Raw genomic sequence first — 18,597 nt, forward strand, 5'->3', positions numbered from 1 at the left:
CACACACACACACACACACACACACACACACACACACACACACACACGGGAGGCAGCCTCCTCCCCAGGGAAGTTCTCCCAGACTTTGACATGCACCTTTTCCAAGCACTCTAGCGGCACCACTGCCTTACCAAGAATCAGGAGGGTAATCCCGTTGAAAACTGCACCCACGTACGTCATCAGCCACATGAAGACAGCCAGCTACAAAGGACACAGTCAGACTGTTAGAGGCACAATCCCACGATGGCAGACAGTTCACCGGAAATTCCCCCAGCTCAAAGGTCAGAAAACTTTGGCCTCAGGCCTGTTTTTCTGTACAACTTGTGAACCAAGAATGGTTTTTGAATTCTTAAGTCCAATGAAACTTTATTTAAAAATGTAAAAAATATTCTTACCTCGAAGGCAAACCATGGCAATTTGCCAGCCTTGCTCCTTAAGTAAGTACCTGGCCCCCATCACTGCAAACTAATTCCAAAGGTTCTCAAAATGTCAGAGCTGCTAAGGTTCTGCAGAACCCTTACCCCAAAGCCAAATTCAAACCTAATTCTTGCTATAATTACTTTCTCCCTTTCCTCCTCCTGGTCTGTGTTCTTTTAGCAGGAAGAAAGGTCTTCTCCACTACTTCTGCCCTCACTTTGCAGGCTTGGTTTACAGTTACTGCCAGGCTCCCTCTTGCCTTTTCCCCACTGAGTCCTTATTCCCCCTCGAGCTCTAACTGACCTTTAAGGAATCCACCAGATCTTCCACCAGAAAGAGACGGATGACGAGCTTGAGAGCCTTGTTGACGTGGACCATCGCAGCATTGACGTAATTATGGAAAGCTTCTGAGGACAAAGCAATGTCCACATCCAGGTAGGCCCTTCATGGACAAAGAAAAAACAATCAGACACTTGACTCCAAAATTTAAATCACTCCATAAACTCATCAATGTAGACTGCAACCCACCCATGCCTGCCTCTCCTAAATCTTATCCATGTCTTCCTAGAAGATCAAAACCAACCTGGGATCCACCCAACAAGCTGGAAGCTTCCTCTTGGCTTGCAAAGAAGTAAAAATCTGGTTTACTGGGTGGATGGTGAAGGGGACATAACTCAAGAACTCCTAGGTCTCTACTCTCAACTCTATCATGTTACTGTGATGTAACCATAAGCCTTGTGTTGATTTTCTTCTCTGTAAAATGAAAAGTAAAATTTTGCCTTAAAATTAGTTCATGAGAATTAGGGGCAACAGCTATTTAAAGCATTTAGTTACAAAATAAAACCCCACCATATAAATTCAAAATCATGCTCTTAAGGAGAAAAAAGTGGCATGGAAAATGCACTAGTAGAGCCATAATAAAACTATTTCTTTGAATCACTTTTCTTGCTTTTTTTTGGGGGGGGGGAGGGTGTGAGGCAGTTGGTGGTTAACTGACTTGCCCAGGGTCACACAAGCTTGTAAGTGTTATGTGTCTGAAGCCAAATTTGAACTCAGGTCCTCCTGACTCCTCGGCTGGTGCTCTATCCACTGAGCCACCTAGCTGTCCCTCTTGCATTTTTTACAATCCTAAAGAACACGCTTGAGGTAAAAATTATTCCTTTTGAATTCTTTAAATGAAAGGAAACTAAGGGGCAGAGTGGAAGCATTAAATCTTGGGGCAACTCTGGACAAATGTCTTTCTCCCTACTTGGGAAAGCTCCTTTTTCTCTAAAAAATGATAAAAATACTTGACACTTCTTTCCCTCAAAATAATATTTTAAGGGGTTTCAACAGGAAAGTATTAGAAACCCTATGACTGATATTTGCAAAAAAGTCTGAGTAACCAGAAATCGATCCCAGAAACACATGCCCACCTACCTGGCTTTACCAAAACCTGACCTCTAATATAAATGCAGCTGAGGCATTGACAGAACTATGAGATGAATCAAGAACCCCCAACTTCTCCAGCCATTTAACATGCCATGGATGAAAACGCTCTGCCAAGCATTAAGATTTATAGAGTGCTCCGAGGCCTGACTTTCCAAAAGGCTAGGGGCCACGTGTTACCCCGTCTGTTCATTACTTCAAGCTGCCAGTTTCTGCCAGATGTGGGAGCTGAAAGGTTCTCCAGTCTATAGCCACAGCCTCCATAAAGTACCTCTTCTTGGAGAAACCTCCCTCTGCAAGGAATTCCTTAGCAGCACCCCATGCATGGAGTAAACCTCTTACAGTATTTAGCACTGTCACACTGGTCACTGAGCTGCAGGATTTCCGTTAAAATACTTTTGCACTCACTTGAACGGATGGCCCTCTTCTGACTTCTGCACAGCTTGGATGACAGACTTGTAGACCCGGAAGCTGATGGTGACAGAAAGGAGGGCCAAGATGAGGTAAGAAGCCACGCTGATGACACTAAAAGCTGCCAGGGAGAGCAGCATGATCAATGTTGTGCCAAAGACAAGGCCAGTCTTCTTGACATCCCGCCAGAAGATGAGGTCGTGCACTGCCAAAGGAGAAGGAAGAAGCTGTAAGAACACAAGCAAATAACCGCAACAGGCTCCGCTTCTAGCTGGCCCTTGTCCTAGCCCGGACACGATGTATCCTCTCTCTGTGAAAACCTACCAGACAAAATGAGAAGGCAGCATTGCTGTAAACGGCTTTCATTAGACAAAAGGCTTCAATCAACTGAGCTTCCCCAATTGCATCTAAAATAAAACGGTACTTATGTAGAGCTTTTCAGAAATACCTTCATTTTCACAAAGCAAATCAGCATTCAGTAAAACCTCAAGTCTAAGTTGTGAGTTTGGATTCAACAGAACATCAAACAATGTTTATCTGAAGAGTGCTTTTGCACGAAGGAGAAATTTGTAATAAACACACCTGGATGTGTTCTTTTAAACATAGCCAGAATAACTCAGGATGTTACCAGATTTCAAAGTCAGAGATGGAAGAAACTTACTTCCTTAGAGTTTTCAAAGCATTACATGACAGCTAGCTATCAATACTTGAGCAAATGACAATTATTCTACCTTTGCTAGACATAGTATGACAATTACTATTCTATTAGGATTTCACTGATGAAAATGTGGCTAATTCTAATACTGACAGTGCCACTGTCTTTTAACAGGGTGTCTACCACACAACTGACATAAAAAGTACATTCTATTTATCAAAAGAGATTTTAGGATCCAAGTTAATATATCCAAGACTGGCAGTTTATGTCTAATAATCTTCATTGCTTGTAAAGCATTACCAGGGACAGCTATACTAACACCATTCCCTCCATTCCCCCAAACCTTCAAGAATCTAGGGATAAATATGTCCATAGGTTGGGGAAGAATAGTAAATGAAGAAATACTAAGCTGATATCTGTCAAGAAAAAATACTAAAAAAACAACTCTGGCCAACAGACGGGAGATGAGGAGTGATTATTCTCTTTAGGTCAGGGTTAACAAACGTAATCCGTGGTGAAAAGTTGAGAAGTGAAACTTTAGGGAAAACCCAGTCTTTTCTGTTGAATCTTTAGGTGCATAAAAGGAAAAAGAATGAATTTGTATTGGGGGAAGGAGAGAGATCCAAAATAAACTGAACTATACTGAAATGAGGGGAGCGGAGCAGGATACTCTGAGTTCACAAAGAAAAAGCCGGTTTATGAATTTTGGGTAACAGGAGCTTGGAAGTCTTTCCAGTTGCTTCAAGTAGATTTCAGGAAGGTAATTTTAACCAAACCAGAAACAAAGAATACAAACCTAAGGTTTTACCCCAGAAAAGGCCTGTGACTCTCTAGCGACTGAGATCATTAAAAGTTCAACCTTGGAATGGATGGTGGAGGTCTGGTGGACTATTGAGGAAGGAGAGTTGTCCTAAGACCTAGGGCTGAAGGAAGCATTAAACACTTGGGATAAATGAACTAGTATCTTTAAGCTTCTATTTCATTAACACAATAACAGCAAGTGGCACACCTTTAACTTAACTAGGACCCTGAGGGTCCCTCAGATCGGCACACCGGAGTCAGAGCATCTCTGAGTTTGGCTCTGATACGTACTAACTTCTATCATTCTGGGCAAATCACAATCTAAAACTCAGTTTCCCCAATCCTCCCAACTCTAATGTTATATGATCTCAGTATCTGTTTCCTCAGCATGTACATCTGTTTATCCGATTACAAATAAAACAAAATTCTTTGTATTCATACAAAGGGAATTTGACCAACATATCCAAGTACTATGACAAAGAAATGGAAACACAAGGTTTACTGATTTGCTCATCATCCTAAAATCCATTCAGTAACTGACTTGTTCCACTCTATAACTGTACAAAAAGTCAGCCAGAAGCACATGGATATTAGGAAAGGACACCTCCAGAGGGAAGAGCACGTCCAGAGAGAAGGCCAAGGACACACACAGCCGCAAGGTTATGTGTCTTCGGGCAGCAAGAGTAGTGTGTCCCTATGACAATGTCCCAGAGAGCTGCATTGGGCAGCAATGCCACAGTACTCATACCAAGACAGTTCAGATCCAGGGGCTTTAAGAACCCCAGTACTCTATCCTGGTATGCCAGAGAGAGCTCTCAAGATTCAGTGCTCAAAGGTCCAGGGGGCAGGCTTACCCTGGCAAGAACCCAAGGGACAGAACAAGACCAAAGAGTCGGACCCAAAAGTGTACCAGGGGATGGAGCTCTGCCCTAGCTCTGAGCTCTATTCAGGAATTAAAGCTGGAGAAATAAGTGAATCAAAGAAAACAGACCATTACCAAGAATTAATGCAAATCTAACCCCATAACAACTGTAAGTTTTTCCTTTTTCAAAGGAAAAAATGAATTTTCCACAAGGATTACATTACCTAAAAGAAATGAAGCAAGAGACAAAAGCTCATGAGGAAAGACTCAAAAGGAGAATTGGCTTAGAAGATTAAGTGTTTAAACCTTAACCAAAAAATGGAATCGTTGAAAATTAGAACAGACCAGAAAAGTCAACAACCCCATGACACAGTAAGAAATATTAAAACAAAACCAAAAAATTTAAAGTAGAAGAAAATGTTACCTATCTGATATATAAAAACCAAATTACCCGGAAAACAGGTCAAGGAAAGATCTTTTTTGGATTCCCTGAAAATCATGATTTTTAAGAGTCTGTATTTCAAGAAATCATAAATGAAAACTGTCCAGATCTAGGAATGTCATATCTAAAACCCAGAAATTCCCCATTTAAAAGAACAAAACAAAACCCAGCAAACATCCGGAAACTACAACCAGGTTCACACAAGGTTTGGCAACTTCTACTAAAACCAGAGGAACAGAATATTGGACTACAACATTCCAAAAGGCAATAGATTTGAAACCAAGAATACTATAATTCTAGAGAGCGGAAAGCATGAATCTTTATTGGAAGAAGACTTTTAAGGATTCCTGATAAAAGGGCCAGAACTAACAAGGAACTCTGTAATACAAAACATTAGAATCAACAGAAACCTATAAAGGGAAATTTATTTGAGCAACTAGAAGGAACTACAGGATAATGTAGAACTAACATTTTAATGGCAAAGAAGAATTGTGTGATTCCTTCAGAATCGTTGTGTCTTAAAGGATATATAGTTAATTAAATAAGATACAACAGTTCCTAGGGGTGGAATGGTTCAGTTCAGAAGATTTTTGAGAGGGGAAAGGGAAGGAAGAGTAAAACGAAGCAATATGCTAGAGTAGAAAGGAAGAAAGGGAGCAAACTTTCTACTTCTCAAAATTAGAGTACATAAGAATATACAAGCAAGAGGAAGGGAAACAAAAAGTGGTCACCAGAGAACTATCTTATCTGAATACACAGTTTGTTACAGAAACTGATCAAATTCATTAGGGAAACCAGTTTGGGGGCTCAGGGGAGGTCAAACATAGGATAACAAGCTGAAAGGCAGAGCCATACAAGACAAACTTCCTGAAACTACAGGAGGAATTAAAAGAGGGAAAAACAAGAATTACAATCTAAATGAGGGCCTTACTGGGGACGACTGGGGAATGGCTGAACAAATTGTGGTATATTAATGTAATGGATGAAATTACAAAAGAGACAGTATCAGAGAATACCAAGTATTATGAAATGACCCTGAGTAAAGTAAGAACCAGGATAACTGATACAAAGACGACAACAACACCGTAAAGAAAAACAACTTAGAAAAACTTCAGAAGTCTTATCAAAGGAATGATCAACCATGTCTCCAGGAGACCTATGAGGACACCTGTCACCTGTCTTATGACAAGGAAGTGACAGACACAAGGGAAAGACAAATATATTTTGGACGTGACCACTATGTGGATTCATTTGGTTTGACTGTTACAAGTTTTAATTTTCCCTATCTAGATTAATATGAAGAAAGAAAGGACAATCAGTAACAGTAATATAAAAAAAAAAAAAAATGCCTTTTAAACTACACAGAAAAAAAACCAGAATTTCAGAAGGAAGCACAAAAAGGGGCAGTTTTCAAAGTAGTTTGTAGAGTGTATTACATACTTTTAAAAGCGGTGAGATTTTATTTCATATAGAATCCTCTTTCTGTGTTCTCAATATATGGGAATGTCCTTTCTTTGAACACTAAAGTTAGGACCAGACCGTTCACTTGTGCGCATTATAAAGCAAACTTGAAGTCAAGAGTATTACAAATACTGAACAATCACAGCTTATCTTTGCTGAAAGGCTGAATCAGCTAACAAAATGTTCATTCTGATGCATGAGGCACAACTAAATTATTAAGGAAGAAATGACTTTTACACGGTATGATGTCTACCAAAACCTCTGGTTTAGATGCCAATGGTTCAGACTTTGAGAGCACAGTGACACACTTGGGCTGGCTGGCTGATCTATAAAGGAGGGTCTGTTAACTGGGAGAGTTATATAGGCAACTTGCCAAACTTTTCAAAATGCTTAAGCGTTTCAGAAAGGCCACTTACAAACAACTGATCCGATTCCCCTTTTGTCTCTTACTAAAGAAACTCCACTAGAGAGCACTCTGTTAGCGTTGGGTTGGTGCTCTTTATTCTTTGACAGGCCAAGGATGACCAAAAGAATGCTAAGATTGAGTTTTTTTTTTAAAAATAATTTATTTTGATTTATCAATAATCACTTCCATATGCTTTTGAGTTTAAAATTTCTCCCCCTTCCTCCCCACCACCCTCCCCAAGATGGTGCACAATCTGATATAGGCAATACATTTACATTCATATTAAACATATTTTCACATTAGTGATGCTGTAAATAAAAATTAAAACCAACAGGAGGAACCATCAGACACAGGAAACAAAACTCAACAGAAGGGAAGAAAGAAAAAAAAAACAGCAATTTGACTTCCATAGTTCTTTTTTTGAATGTGGATAGCATTTTCCATCACAAGGCCTCTGGAGATGTCTTAGATCCTTGTATTGCCGGGAAGGGTTAAGTTTATCAATATTAGTCATCACACAACGTGGCTGTTATTGTGTACAACATTCTCTTGGTTCCGCTCACTTCACTCAGCATCAGACCACACAAGTCTTTCCAGGTTTTCCTACCCCCAGATCCCTAATCTGAGAAACCGCTGTTGTAATTGCCACTCTCTAGCCAGTTGATTCATCCATCCCCTTGGCTTCCCATCCTGGCCCTGACTTCACAGAAAACCAGACACTGCTCTCTCCAGGTTCTCCCTCTACCTGCCTGCCTGCCCTGGGCTTCACCTGCGGGTCACTGCACCCCTACGTGTGCCCGTCTCCCCATCCCCATTTCTATACTTTGCCTGAGCTACCCCCTTCACATGGCTTCAGTGATCATCATCTCCCTGCAAAAGATCTATTTATGTAACTATCTCTCCCCGTCCTTGGATTGTCCTCTGTTCAAGCCTGCAATATGTTCCCTTCCCTCTTTACCTTCGCCTCTCAGAAGCTTCTTCTACGTCCTTCCAAATGTATATCCTGGTTCGTTGCATAGGGTTTGGAATGTAACAGGCTCTTTAATAAAAGATCCAGCTATCTGGAGAGTCCTCTGACAGTTCAAATGCAAAACGAAACTCAACAAACCACATCTTACCTTTCTTAGCAGGTTCTCAGTTTCTGTTGACAGCACTGGCACTAACCCATCCCCCCAAGCATTTATTAAGTGCTTACAATGTGCTGAGTACAGTGCTAGGGATGCACATACAGTAAATTAAACAGTCCCTACTTGCAAGTTACATCCAAAAAATGAGACAGACAGAAAGGGGGGGTGGTGTGTGGAACATGAACAAATACAATAAATACAAAATAATTAAATACAAGGTAATCGACAGGGTAACATCTTCCCAGTTAGCCAGGATGGAAACTGTGCTAAGTCAACTGATCCTCCCCTCTCACCCTTCACATCCAATCAGTTTTTAAGCCTTGTTTAGCTGCTCCATACCTTAGCAGAGACAGCACACCCTGTTGGATAGGCAGCTATCAATCAGTAAGACCCAGGTTCAACCCCTGCCTCTCACACACATTAGCAGCGTCACAACCTCCCTAGGCAACTCTCTGAAAGGGTTTCTGAGAAAACATTCTTTCACATATATCCCATTTTCTCCACTCATATATCCAGTCTTCCATAACTCCAATCACTTCTTATCCCAGCAATTTAGGCTGTTTCCAGCTGGTAGTCTAGTCCCCAGCCTCCAATCCACTCTCCACAGAGCCGCCATGCCAACCTTCTAAGGTACAAAACCTTCAGTGGTTCCATGCTGCCTATAGGACCTCACCCTGGCATCCAAAGCCCACCACAAGCTGGTTTCAGCTTAGCTTTCTTTATTTCACATCATTGCTCCATCAGTCCTATGTTCTTGCCAAAACAAGACTACTACTGACTCCCGGATTGCACTCTGCTGCCCTTCCAACACTACTAAACTACTGTGTCTGGTTCTTTCACTTGCCTGTATCACACTACTTTGTATTATATTTAATGGTGAACATGGTTGTTATCTTTCCCAATAGACTCAAAGTATCTTGAGGGAATCTTTGTATCCCTGTCTCACGCCCTACAAATTGTTAAGCTGCATCCTAAATAGTCACTGAAATGGACACACTTGCCAGTGTGCCCGTTCTACAGGATAACGAACGAAGAAGGGGCAAAAACAACTCATTTTCCTTTTAACTTTTGTTTGTACGTGGCCTTTTTACAAAATTCACAAATGAAAATTGGGTGTCATATTATAGTTTCTTCCCTAATTTATGAGCATACCCAATGAGTTAAATTCTACTAAGTCACAGGCAATCAGAGGTTACGTTACCTAAATAGTAAAACCACAATTTCAGAACCCAGCTTAAATCAATGGAATCCTTCCTTCAACCAGCAGTTTTGGATCTGCTCTGAATACAAGAGAAGACAACCTATTTTCCAGGATACAATAAAAAAAAAAAAAAAAAAAAAGAAAATGAATACAAAGTAACGCAATGTAGTATTCCTAGGATCAAAAACACTCAGTCCAGAGAGTATTATCCCTTGGACCTGGAAGCTCGGATTTTATTGATGATGTTCCCGTGAGTTTGAGCTGGGGTTCCTTTCAGGAGGTGATTGGTGGATGGCTTTCATTCTCTCTCTGCCCTCTTGTTCTAATGTGTCTGGACAGTCTTCTTTCATGCTTTCCTGAAATATGATAACCAGGCTCTTTCCTTTGGTCATGGCTTTCAGGGAGTCCAGTGGTTCTTAAATCATCTTCTCTTTGATCCATTTTCCAAGTCAGTCATTTTTGATGAGGTACCTTAGATTTTCTTTTCTTTTTTCAAACTTTTGATTTTAATATTGCTTATTGTCTCAGGAGTCAACTTCTATTTGGTGCATTCTCATTTTTATGGAGTCCGTTACTTGGGTGAGATTCTGTACTACAACAAAAGGTTTGGGGGGAAAAAGTCTGTACTGTGTTAAGCTATTTACTTTCTCTCTAACCCTCTACTCCAAAGCTCTCATTTTTAGAAATTAAGATTTTTTTTAAACAAAAGATCCACCTTCTTTTCCTCCAACTTCTCAACACTTCCTCCGCTTCCACTTGCTTGACAAAGCAAGAAAAACAAAATGCCTTGTCACAAACATAGACAATCAAATCAAAGTGAATTCCTGCATTGGCTGTGTCAAAAAAAAGTTTCCATCTGTGCTCCGAGCCCATGGGAAGCTCGTTTCATCACAAATCTTGTGGAACTGTAGCTGCTCACTGGGCTGCACCGTGTTACTGAGACTTCGAAAGCTGATCGCCTTTACAATCCTGTTGATATCGCCCAAACTGCTGTCCTAGTTCTACTCACTTCTCTCTCCATCGGTTCATACAAGTCCTCCCAAGTTTCTCTGAAACCATTCCCTTTTGTCATTTCTTACAAAGCACAAAAATATTCAATCACATTCATATACCATAACTTGTTCAGCCATTTCCCAATGGATGGGCCCTCCCTCAGTTTTCCATTCTTTGACAGCACAAAAAAAGCTGCTATAAGTATTTTTATACACGTGCGTCCTTTTCTCTCTTTGGTCTCTTGGGGATATAGTCTCCTCTTCTTTGCCTAGTAATACAGAAAGTACAAATCGGGACTAAATTGGGGCTTAGATGTTATCACCAAAGCTAACATTTATATAGCACTTATACTATGTACCAACTGCTAAGCACTTTACAAATATTATCTCATCTGATTCTTACAACAACCCTGGGAGGTAAGTGGTATTATCACCCCCACTTTACAGATGAGGAAACTGAGGCAAACAGCAGTAAAGTGATTTGCCCAGAGTCACACGGCTCCTAAGTGTCTTGAGGGCAGATTTGAACTCAGGTCTTCCTGACTCCAGGCCCAGCACTCTACCCACGGTGTCACGTAGCTGCCATAGAATCATGGGACAAATCCTCCCCCCCCTTCCCTCTCATTAGCTAACTTTAATAAGTCAGAAAACATTCCACTCACATATTATCACTTCCTTCAGCCAATTGCTGCATTCAAAGATCACAAAGCATACATCTGGAGAAAGATATCCTGAAAACGTAAAACTGTCTCTACCATCAGTCCGAGATGGGACTTGTCCTACACAAAATGAGAAAACTGGGAAGTCCTCTTTGGACCTGCCATACCACTGCAATCGGGGGAAATCCAACCACCACCCCCAACTTGGATACCAATATGGAGGCCTGCTCCCGTGGTGTCCCACTCCAATTCTCACCTGGCTGTAAGAAATATCTTTTAATACAGGATGTCCTAAAAGTCTTGAAACCGCACCCAGACTTTTGGAACATGTATCTCCATCGGACATAGAGGTTTTATGGCCAGACTTTGAGGTTTCTGACACTGATCAGGTTACCTTGTGCCTAAAATAGGGATCTAGGAAGAGCCTCAATAGGAGATCTGAGTGAGGGAAAAGGCTGGGGCTCAAATCTTGTGTGTGTGTGGATTTTTGTTACCCCTATCTAAAGCAAACTCAAGGTTACCATATTTAATCATTCATTCTGAGAATAATTTGTAGTCAAATAAAGGAAATGAAAAATGGGTAGGAGAAATGAATTAATAAGTATCCTCATTTTAAAACTCTTTGAACTCCAAGAGACATCGATTCTGTTATTTACATGAGTAATTGACATTTCACATGAAAAAAGATCTCAGGGTTCAAATGGTCTGTACTGATCAGTATGATTCAACAGTGTGCCCTGAACAGCCAAAAAAGTCATGCTGTCCTAGGCTACTTCTATATGAAGCCCCATGCATAGCACTGGGCCTGAAGCCAGAAGACTTGAGTTCAAAACTGATCTCAGGCACTTAACTAGCCAGGTGACCCTAAATAAGTCACTTAATGTCTGTCTCAGTTTCCTCATATGTAAAATGGAATTGTAAAATACCTTGCTGTGAGGATAAAAATGAAAAAATATTTGTAAAGTGCTTTGCAAAACTTAAAGTGCTATATAAATGCTGGTTAAGATGATGTTCAATTCCATGTAACATTTTAAGACCATATACAAAGTTGGAGAGCATTTCGGATGTATGAGAGCATTTAGTGACTAGAGACTGTACCAGTATGAAGACTGACTGAAGCAACTGAATTGTTTAGCCTAGAGAAACCTGGGGGAAGGGCAGCTAGGTGGTACAGTGGATAGAGCTCCAGCCTGGAAGTCAGGAGGACCTGAGTTCAAATCTGACCTCAGACACTTGATACTTACCAGCTGTGTGACCCTGGTCAAGTCACTTAACCCTGATTGCCTCACCAAAATAAAAAAAAGAAAAAGAAAAAGAGAAACCTAGGGGAGAGGCAACAATAACTTTCCAGCCTTGCTCTTCTTATTCCAAGAAGGCTGGACTAGGGATAACAGGATAAAAGTTGCAGAAAAGAACTTTTAACTCAACATATGGAAAAACTTTCCAACTATTAAAAGCGTCTGAAAGTGCAATGAGCACATTGATGGAGAGTGGGTTCCTTTTCAACTTTAAAATCAGTAAGTTGGACTAGGTGATTTCTAAGGTATCTTTCCAGCTCTAAATCTATGATTTCCACGACGAAAAGTTTAAGTAGAGGTTGGATGAGGTTGTAGGAGGGATTCTTGGTCTAGTACAGCTTGGACTAGATGGCCTTCAACGTTGGTTCCAATTCTTCCAATTCTGTGATTCTATTCAAGAGAAACATTCAACCTTTGATAAATCTAACTACCTTCCAGGGATCCTTCCCTAATTATACAACTTCTGGTCTTTAGACCTCATGTAGTATTATCTTTAACTCTAATGCTCTTACATGTCAAGCTATACTACAAAGCAATAATCATTAAAACTACTTAATAACTGGCTAAAAAACAAACCAACCCAAGAGAGGTAGATCAAGTGATAAGATCAACAATATACAGAAGCAAACACAATAGAATAGGGCTTAACAAACACAAAGACTCCAAACACTTGGCTAAGGAAAGAAACTATTAGCAAAACCAGAGAGCAGTTTGGCAGAAATTAGGTAAAGACCAACATCTCATACTATATTATCAAGATAAATTCCAAACACATATGAGACTTAGACTTTTATGTGGTAACATCAAAAAAATTATAGAGGAACAAGGAAAAAAATACCTTTCTGACCTACGGATAGGGGAAGATTTCATAACCCAATAAGAGATAATCTCAACTGATAAATGGTCAAAGGATATGAACATGCAGAAATTAGATAAGAAAAAAAAGGCAGAACAATATTGTTGGGAGGCTATAGGAAAACAGGCATACTATATTGCACTATTGGTGATGTTCAGCCATTCTGGAAAGCAATTTCTGGAACAATGCCTCAAAAGTCATTAAACTGTGCATGCCTCTGACCCAGTAATAGGCTACTACTAGGCCTATATAGCCCAAAGAGTTCAAAGAAAGAGAAAAAGGACTTATTTGTACAATAAAATTTATAGCAACTATTTTTGTAGAGCTTTGTTGAAACCAAGGGAGTGTCCATCAATTGGGTAATGGTAAACAAATTAGGTTTATAAATTTAATAAAATATTATGATGCCTTAAAGATGAAATGGAGAGTTTCAGAGAAACTTGGTAAGACCTGTATAAACTGATAAAGAATGAAGTGAGTAGTACCAGATCAATCAGTCAATAAACATTTATTAAGTGCCTACTACATGCCGGGCATTGTGTTAAGTGCTGGGAATACAAAAAGACAGTGCCTCTCCTCCAGGAGCTCACAATCTAATGAAAGACACAACAAGCAAAAAAATATGTACAAACAAGCTATATATAGGATGAAAAAGAGAATAATTAAAAGAAGGATGACACTAGAATTAGGAGTTGGGAAAGGCTTCTTGTAGAAGATGAAATTTCAGTTTGGACTTAAACAAAGGGAAGCCAGGAGGCATTTCAGGCATAGGAGACAGCAAGAGAAAATCCCTGCTGCTAAGAGATGCAATGTCTAGTTCGAGGAACAACAAGGAGGCCAATGTTACCCCATCAAAAAGTATTTGTGAGGGAATAAGGTATAAGAAGAACGGAAAGGGAGGAGGAGGATAGGTTATGAAGGGCTTTTAACACCAAGTGAGCAATTTATACAATACTATAAAGAAAAATGTGAGAACTGAGGACAAAAGGTGAAGCATGTGATCCACATCCCAACAGACAAGTGAAAGGGATTTGAAATACAGAGTGAGACAGCCATTTTTATATATGGTCAACGCAGGAATGTGTTTTGCTTGACTGTGTATTTGTTACAAGTGTTTTTTTTTCTTTTTCTTATTTTTGTTCAATGGGAGTAAAGAGTAGGAGAAGAAAATAATGTTCAGGAGAGAACATAATGAAGATGTCACGGAAAAATAATCAAGAAGACCTGGCAACTGACTGGATGGGAAAAGTATTGAGTAATGAATAGAGAGTGCAAAACTGAGAATGCCTCAGGTTGTGAATCTTGGTAACTGGAAAGATTGTGCCACCCTCAACAGAATTAGGGAAGGAAAGAAGATGAGTTTCAGGAGAAAGATGCTGAGTTTGAAATGCCTAAGGGGCCTTCAAAGGGATGCAGGTGATGCAGAACTGCAGCTCAGAAGGGAAGACCAGAACAAGATTTGTATTTTCATAAGTCACCTGTATAGAGGTGACAACTGATTTCATGGCAACCTCTCCTGTAACTAGTTACCAAGTGCTGTCGATGACCTCTCTGTAAAATTGCTCCTATGTTTTATAGCCCTAGTTAGTACAGACCTCTATTCTCATATACCTGGACTATTACAATACTCCTCTAACAGGTCTCCCTATTTTATTCTTTCTTCCATCAAATCTATCCTTTATTGCCACTAAAACTTTTTAATAAAAATCTTCTTTGTTATGAATTTGGTAAACATTCAGAAACATGGTAATTTCTATACCCAAGTAAAAGAAAGAGAATTGTATACGAAACCATGAATTGCCATTTCGGAAGACTTGGTTTTTAAAATACGTAATAAATTTAACCCAGTAGTTGCAAAACTGTCTTTGTCTCTTTCTGAACTTATTTCTGCTCTTCTATGTATTTTCAAAACATTTCACTGACATATATCTTCCTGGCATCACTATCATTACTTTCCACTCCCCCAGCCCCTCCTTGTAATAAATATAATCAAAGGAGAATTAATGCGGCTGAAAACCTATCTCATCCTGAACTCTTCCAGCACAACACCTCTCTGCTGAGAAGCAGAGAGCAAGATTCATCACTGGGGCTTCACACAGCATTAATCGGTGTTCAAGTCTTTCAAAGTTATACTTCCTTTACAAGGCTGTAGTCGTATTAACTTTTCTTATACACAGATTAGGGCCTGTCACTTGTCTGTTAAGTAAGCTTCAGTGGTTCCTTATTCTACTCCAAGGATCTTTAACCTGGAGTCCATGGATGAATTTCAGGAGACATGTGAACTTGGATGGGGAAAAAAAACTACATATGTCCACTAACGTCTAACTGAAACTCAGCATTTCCATCAATTATGAAAGTAGACAACAAACCACAGTATTATCAGCGGTATCTGTGACAAGAGAAATCACAGATATTTTCACGTTACAGATACTTACAATGGGTGCATGTGCACATCTCAAACTAGAGTTTACACTCTTCAATAATTTTAAATTACTATTATAGCCTTTAACTTGCCTGAATTTTAGATGTACTGTTATGTTATTTAATGCATTAATAACATTACTATATCACAGAGCTGTTAAAATATTTTTGATAACTTTAAATACAATTGGTTTCCTTTGCAATCCTATGTATTTTATTCTATTCATTCTATGGAAGGGTCTATAGGCTTTACCAGACTATCAAACAGAAAAAGGTTAGGAACCCTTGGTCTACCGAGTCAAGTTGAAACTCCTAGCATTCAAACACCTCTGCTATGTAAAACCACCCTTCGTCCCTTCCAGTCTTATACTACCTCCACTCTCCACAAACTCTAATCTCCAGGCCAGTTGGGCTTATCATTGCTTCTCAAACAGGCCTACTAATTTCCCCTGATACACTTCTGCTTTGCTTCTATGTATTTTAGGAATTTGTGTTACTGTCTTATCTTACTAAACTAGAGGTAAGCTCCAAGACCAGGATCCCATTTTATTTTAAACTCTGTATCTTCTCCCACCATCTACCACAATGCCCTGCTTACAACAGGAGATTAATTAATATTTGTTTATTGAAAAGAGTGCTAGTTCTTGATCTACCTTAAACACTCTGGTCTAGGACTTAGCAATCCATGGTGCAAGACTGGTTTTCACTCAGTGGTAGGCACAACACCAATCTAATTAATGGGAATTCTAAGGGAAAATATTATTTCTGCTATGTTTATTATATGAGTTGTATGATATATTTAAATAGCTAGATGTTTACATTTTATTCACAACAGGGAAAAGAATCTTTCCATTCCCAATCACTACACACTCTGATAGAGCTGAAGGAGTGGAAGAATGATGAGGAGGTAGTGACAGCCAGTGCCAGGAACCAGTACTGCTTCAGGCCTCCTGAGGGAGCACTGGTATCACTTCATATCTGAGTGAGAAGTTGAAAGACAAAAAGGTATGTTCCAAGGAGGGACAGAAAACAACAAAATATAAGCAGAAATCTAGAAAACTTAGCAAAGACAAACAAAGGCAAGAAACACATTAGACTGGTACAATCTTCATTTCAATTTAAATCAAGCTTCCAAAATGTTCTTAGAATCTCATTTACTTTTACTCATAGCAGTCACATCACAGAGAGCACACATAAATGTTAAAACTGCATTGTAGGTATGAGAAACCCACAGACGAAACCTGGGTTACCTTCTGAAAGGCCATCGATCCCTAGAGCCTAGTCTTCAGGTTGTTCAGGAAAGGAAAAATCGAGGCAACCCAAGAAATTTCCATTCAAGACTCACACCATATGCTCCAGGCACTCTCTTTGTCCTCATCACATGAGCCGACACTTGTAAAGTACTTTGCAAACCTTAAGGACCTATAGAATGCTAGTTATGATGATCACTCCCACCCCCAATCACTGCTTGGTCTACCTGAAACTGTCATTGGAAATAATTTGGCTTACTTCAAAATTTAGGTGCCCTTTTATTTGATTTTGGAAAAAAAATTATTTTAGTGTTCTTGGTCCTGTCAAATCTTTTAACAGCAGAAACTGACCTGAGGATAGAACGTACAACTGTTGCCTTCCCTGTTAAACGGGGGCAGTGTCCAGGTGTCTACTTGTATTTTCAGCATCTAGCACAGTGTTCCGCATATAGTAACTGATTATTAGTAAATGCCTTTTCATTCCTTCAGACATGCAGTTTGGTGAGGGAACAAAAATTATACTTTTAAAAACCTGCCTGAACGTCTCTTAAATATCCTAATTAACAGTGAATAAAATTTCTGACAAAAGATTAAACCTACCTTTTGCTCCTATACATTACTTATCCAGGCTTCTTGCAGTATCCCATTTACACTAAAGGGAAGCAGCAACTGAAAAGTTAGGCCGAGGAAAAGAACATTCAGACCAATGCTTATTAAGTTCCATAAATTAGCCCCCTCACCCCTTTTTTAACTGCTGCTACTAGGAGAGGCCCCTGTCTGTTTCAGTCACATCCATCATGCTGGTTTTAATCCAGGTTCCCAAAGTCTGTATCAGAGGGTTGGAGACACTATTCAAATATTCATAAGAAAAAGAGTAAGATGGAGTAGAATATAAATTGTAGCCTGTTATAACTTTTCCTTAAAAAAAAAAAAAAAAAGTCCCACTCCTAATTACCATCTACTTGAGCTTTCTTTCCTTACAATGTAGAGATACTAGTTTAGGGTCTAATAGATATTCCAACATGACTGGCATTCTTGAAGGAAATGTTGACATAAATGATATAAATTTGATAAAAATGTTGATATAAATATAAAACATATTAGTATAAAATGAAGATGGCCAAGACAGCTAGTTAAATCATTTTATAATCCATTTGAAGAAAAAGCAGAAGACTTTTATTTTATCCAATTGTGACTTTCTTGTCTTGCCAGCTTTTACAAAGTTAAGCTGTAAATATAAAGAATTATTTTAATTAGATGATATTTTAAATTTTAATTCAACTTTTATGGGTGGTAAAATGGGTTAACAATCTGCTTTGCTATAGGTTTGTTCAGCCAAATAAATCACCCTCAAAATGGCACAGAAGCAGCATTGACAAAGAACACAACGCTGTTACTGTGAAATATGAACACGCATGCTCTCTTTCTATGGACAAGTCTGGCCACAGCCCAAAAATTTGTGGGAACCTTTTCAAGCCAGCATTTCCTTCAGACTCAGAAAAAAAATAGTTTTTCCTCCATTAGAACAACCCTGCCGCCTCCTCTGCACTCAAACAGATTTATAATACATAGAAAACAAAGTATCATTGACTACCTCATACACAACAGAGCTGAGGGGTAAATACAGAAATGAATCAGAAATTGCAGACTTGCCTAGGTAAAGGATCAAATATAAGTAAAATAAAAACTTTAAAATACAATCCATAACAGCAATTGAACGGACACAGACACACACACACAGACACATACACCTTCCTACGGTTCAGTTACCTCCATTCTTTACATGTATTAGGCAATGGTTTTTCTCCAAGGAAAAAATAAACCAATCGGATTAAATTCAGTTGGTAGAGGACAGTAGGCCTAAAATCTAAGATCTACATAAGAAACAAATGTCCTGGCCTTTTAACTAC

The 18,597-nt window shown here is 39.3% G+C and overlaps 1 protein-coding gene across 1 annotated transcript in view; it reads right to left on the minus strand.

Moving 5' to 3' along the window:
- Positions 1–18,597, minus strand: part of RTN3 (reticulon 3) — a 51,845-nt gene that overhangs the window by 4,051 nt on the left and 29,197 nt on the right. Inside the window, exons 2-4 of the mRNA XM_027856175.1 lie at positions 2,254–2,461; positions 721–859; positions 132–201 (exon numbers count right to left, since the gene is read on the minus strand). Of these exons, the coding sequence (XP_027711976.1) occupies positions 132–201; positions 721–859; positions 2,254–2,461 (417 nt within the window). The remainder of the gene's footprint in view (positions 1–131; positions 202–720; positions 860–2,253; positions 2,462–18,597) is intronic.

This window comes from Vombatus ursinus, unplaced genomic scaffold (assembly GCF_900497805.2).
Source record: "Vombatus ursinus unplaced genomic scaffold, bare-nosed wombat genome assembly UNPS02011369.1, whole genome shotgun sequence".
NCBI classification, from domain to species: domain Eukaryota; kingdom Metazoa; phylum Chordata; class Mammalia; order Diprotodontia; family Vombatidae; genus Vombatus; species Vombatus ursinus.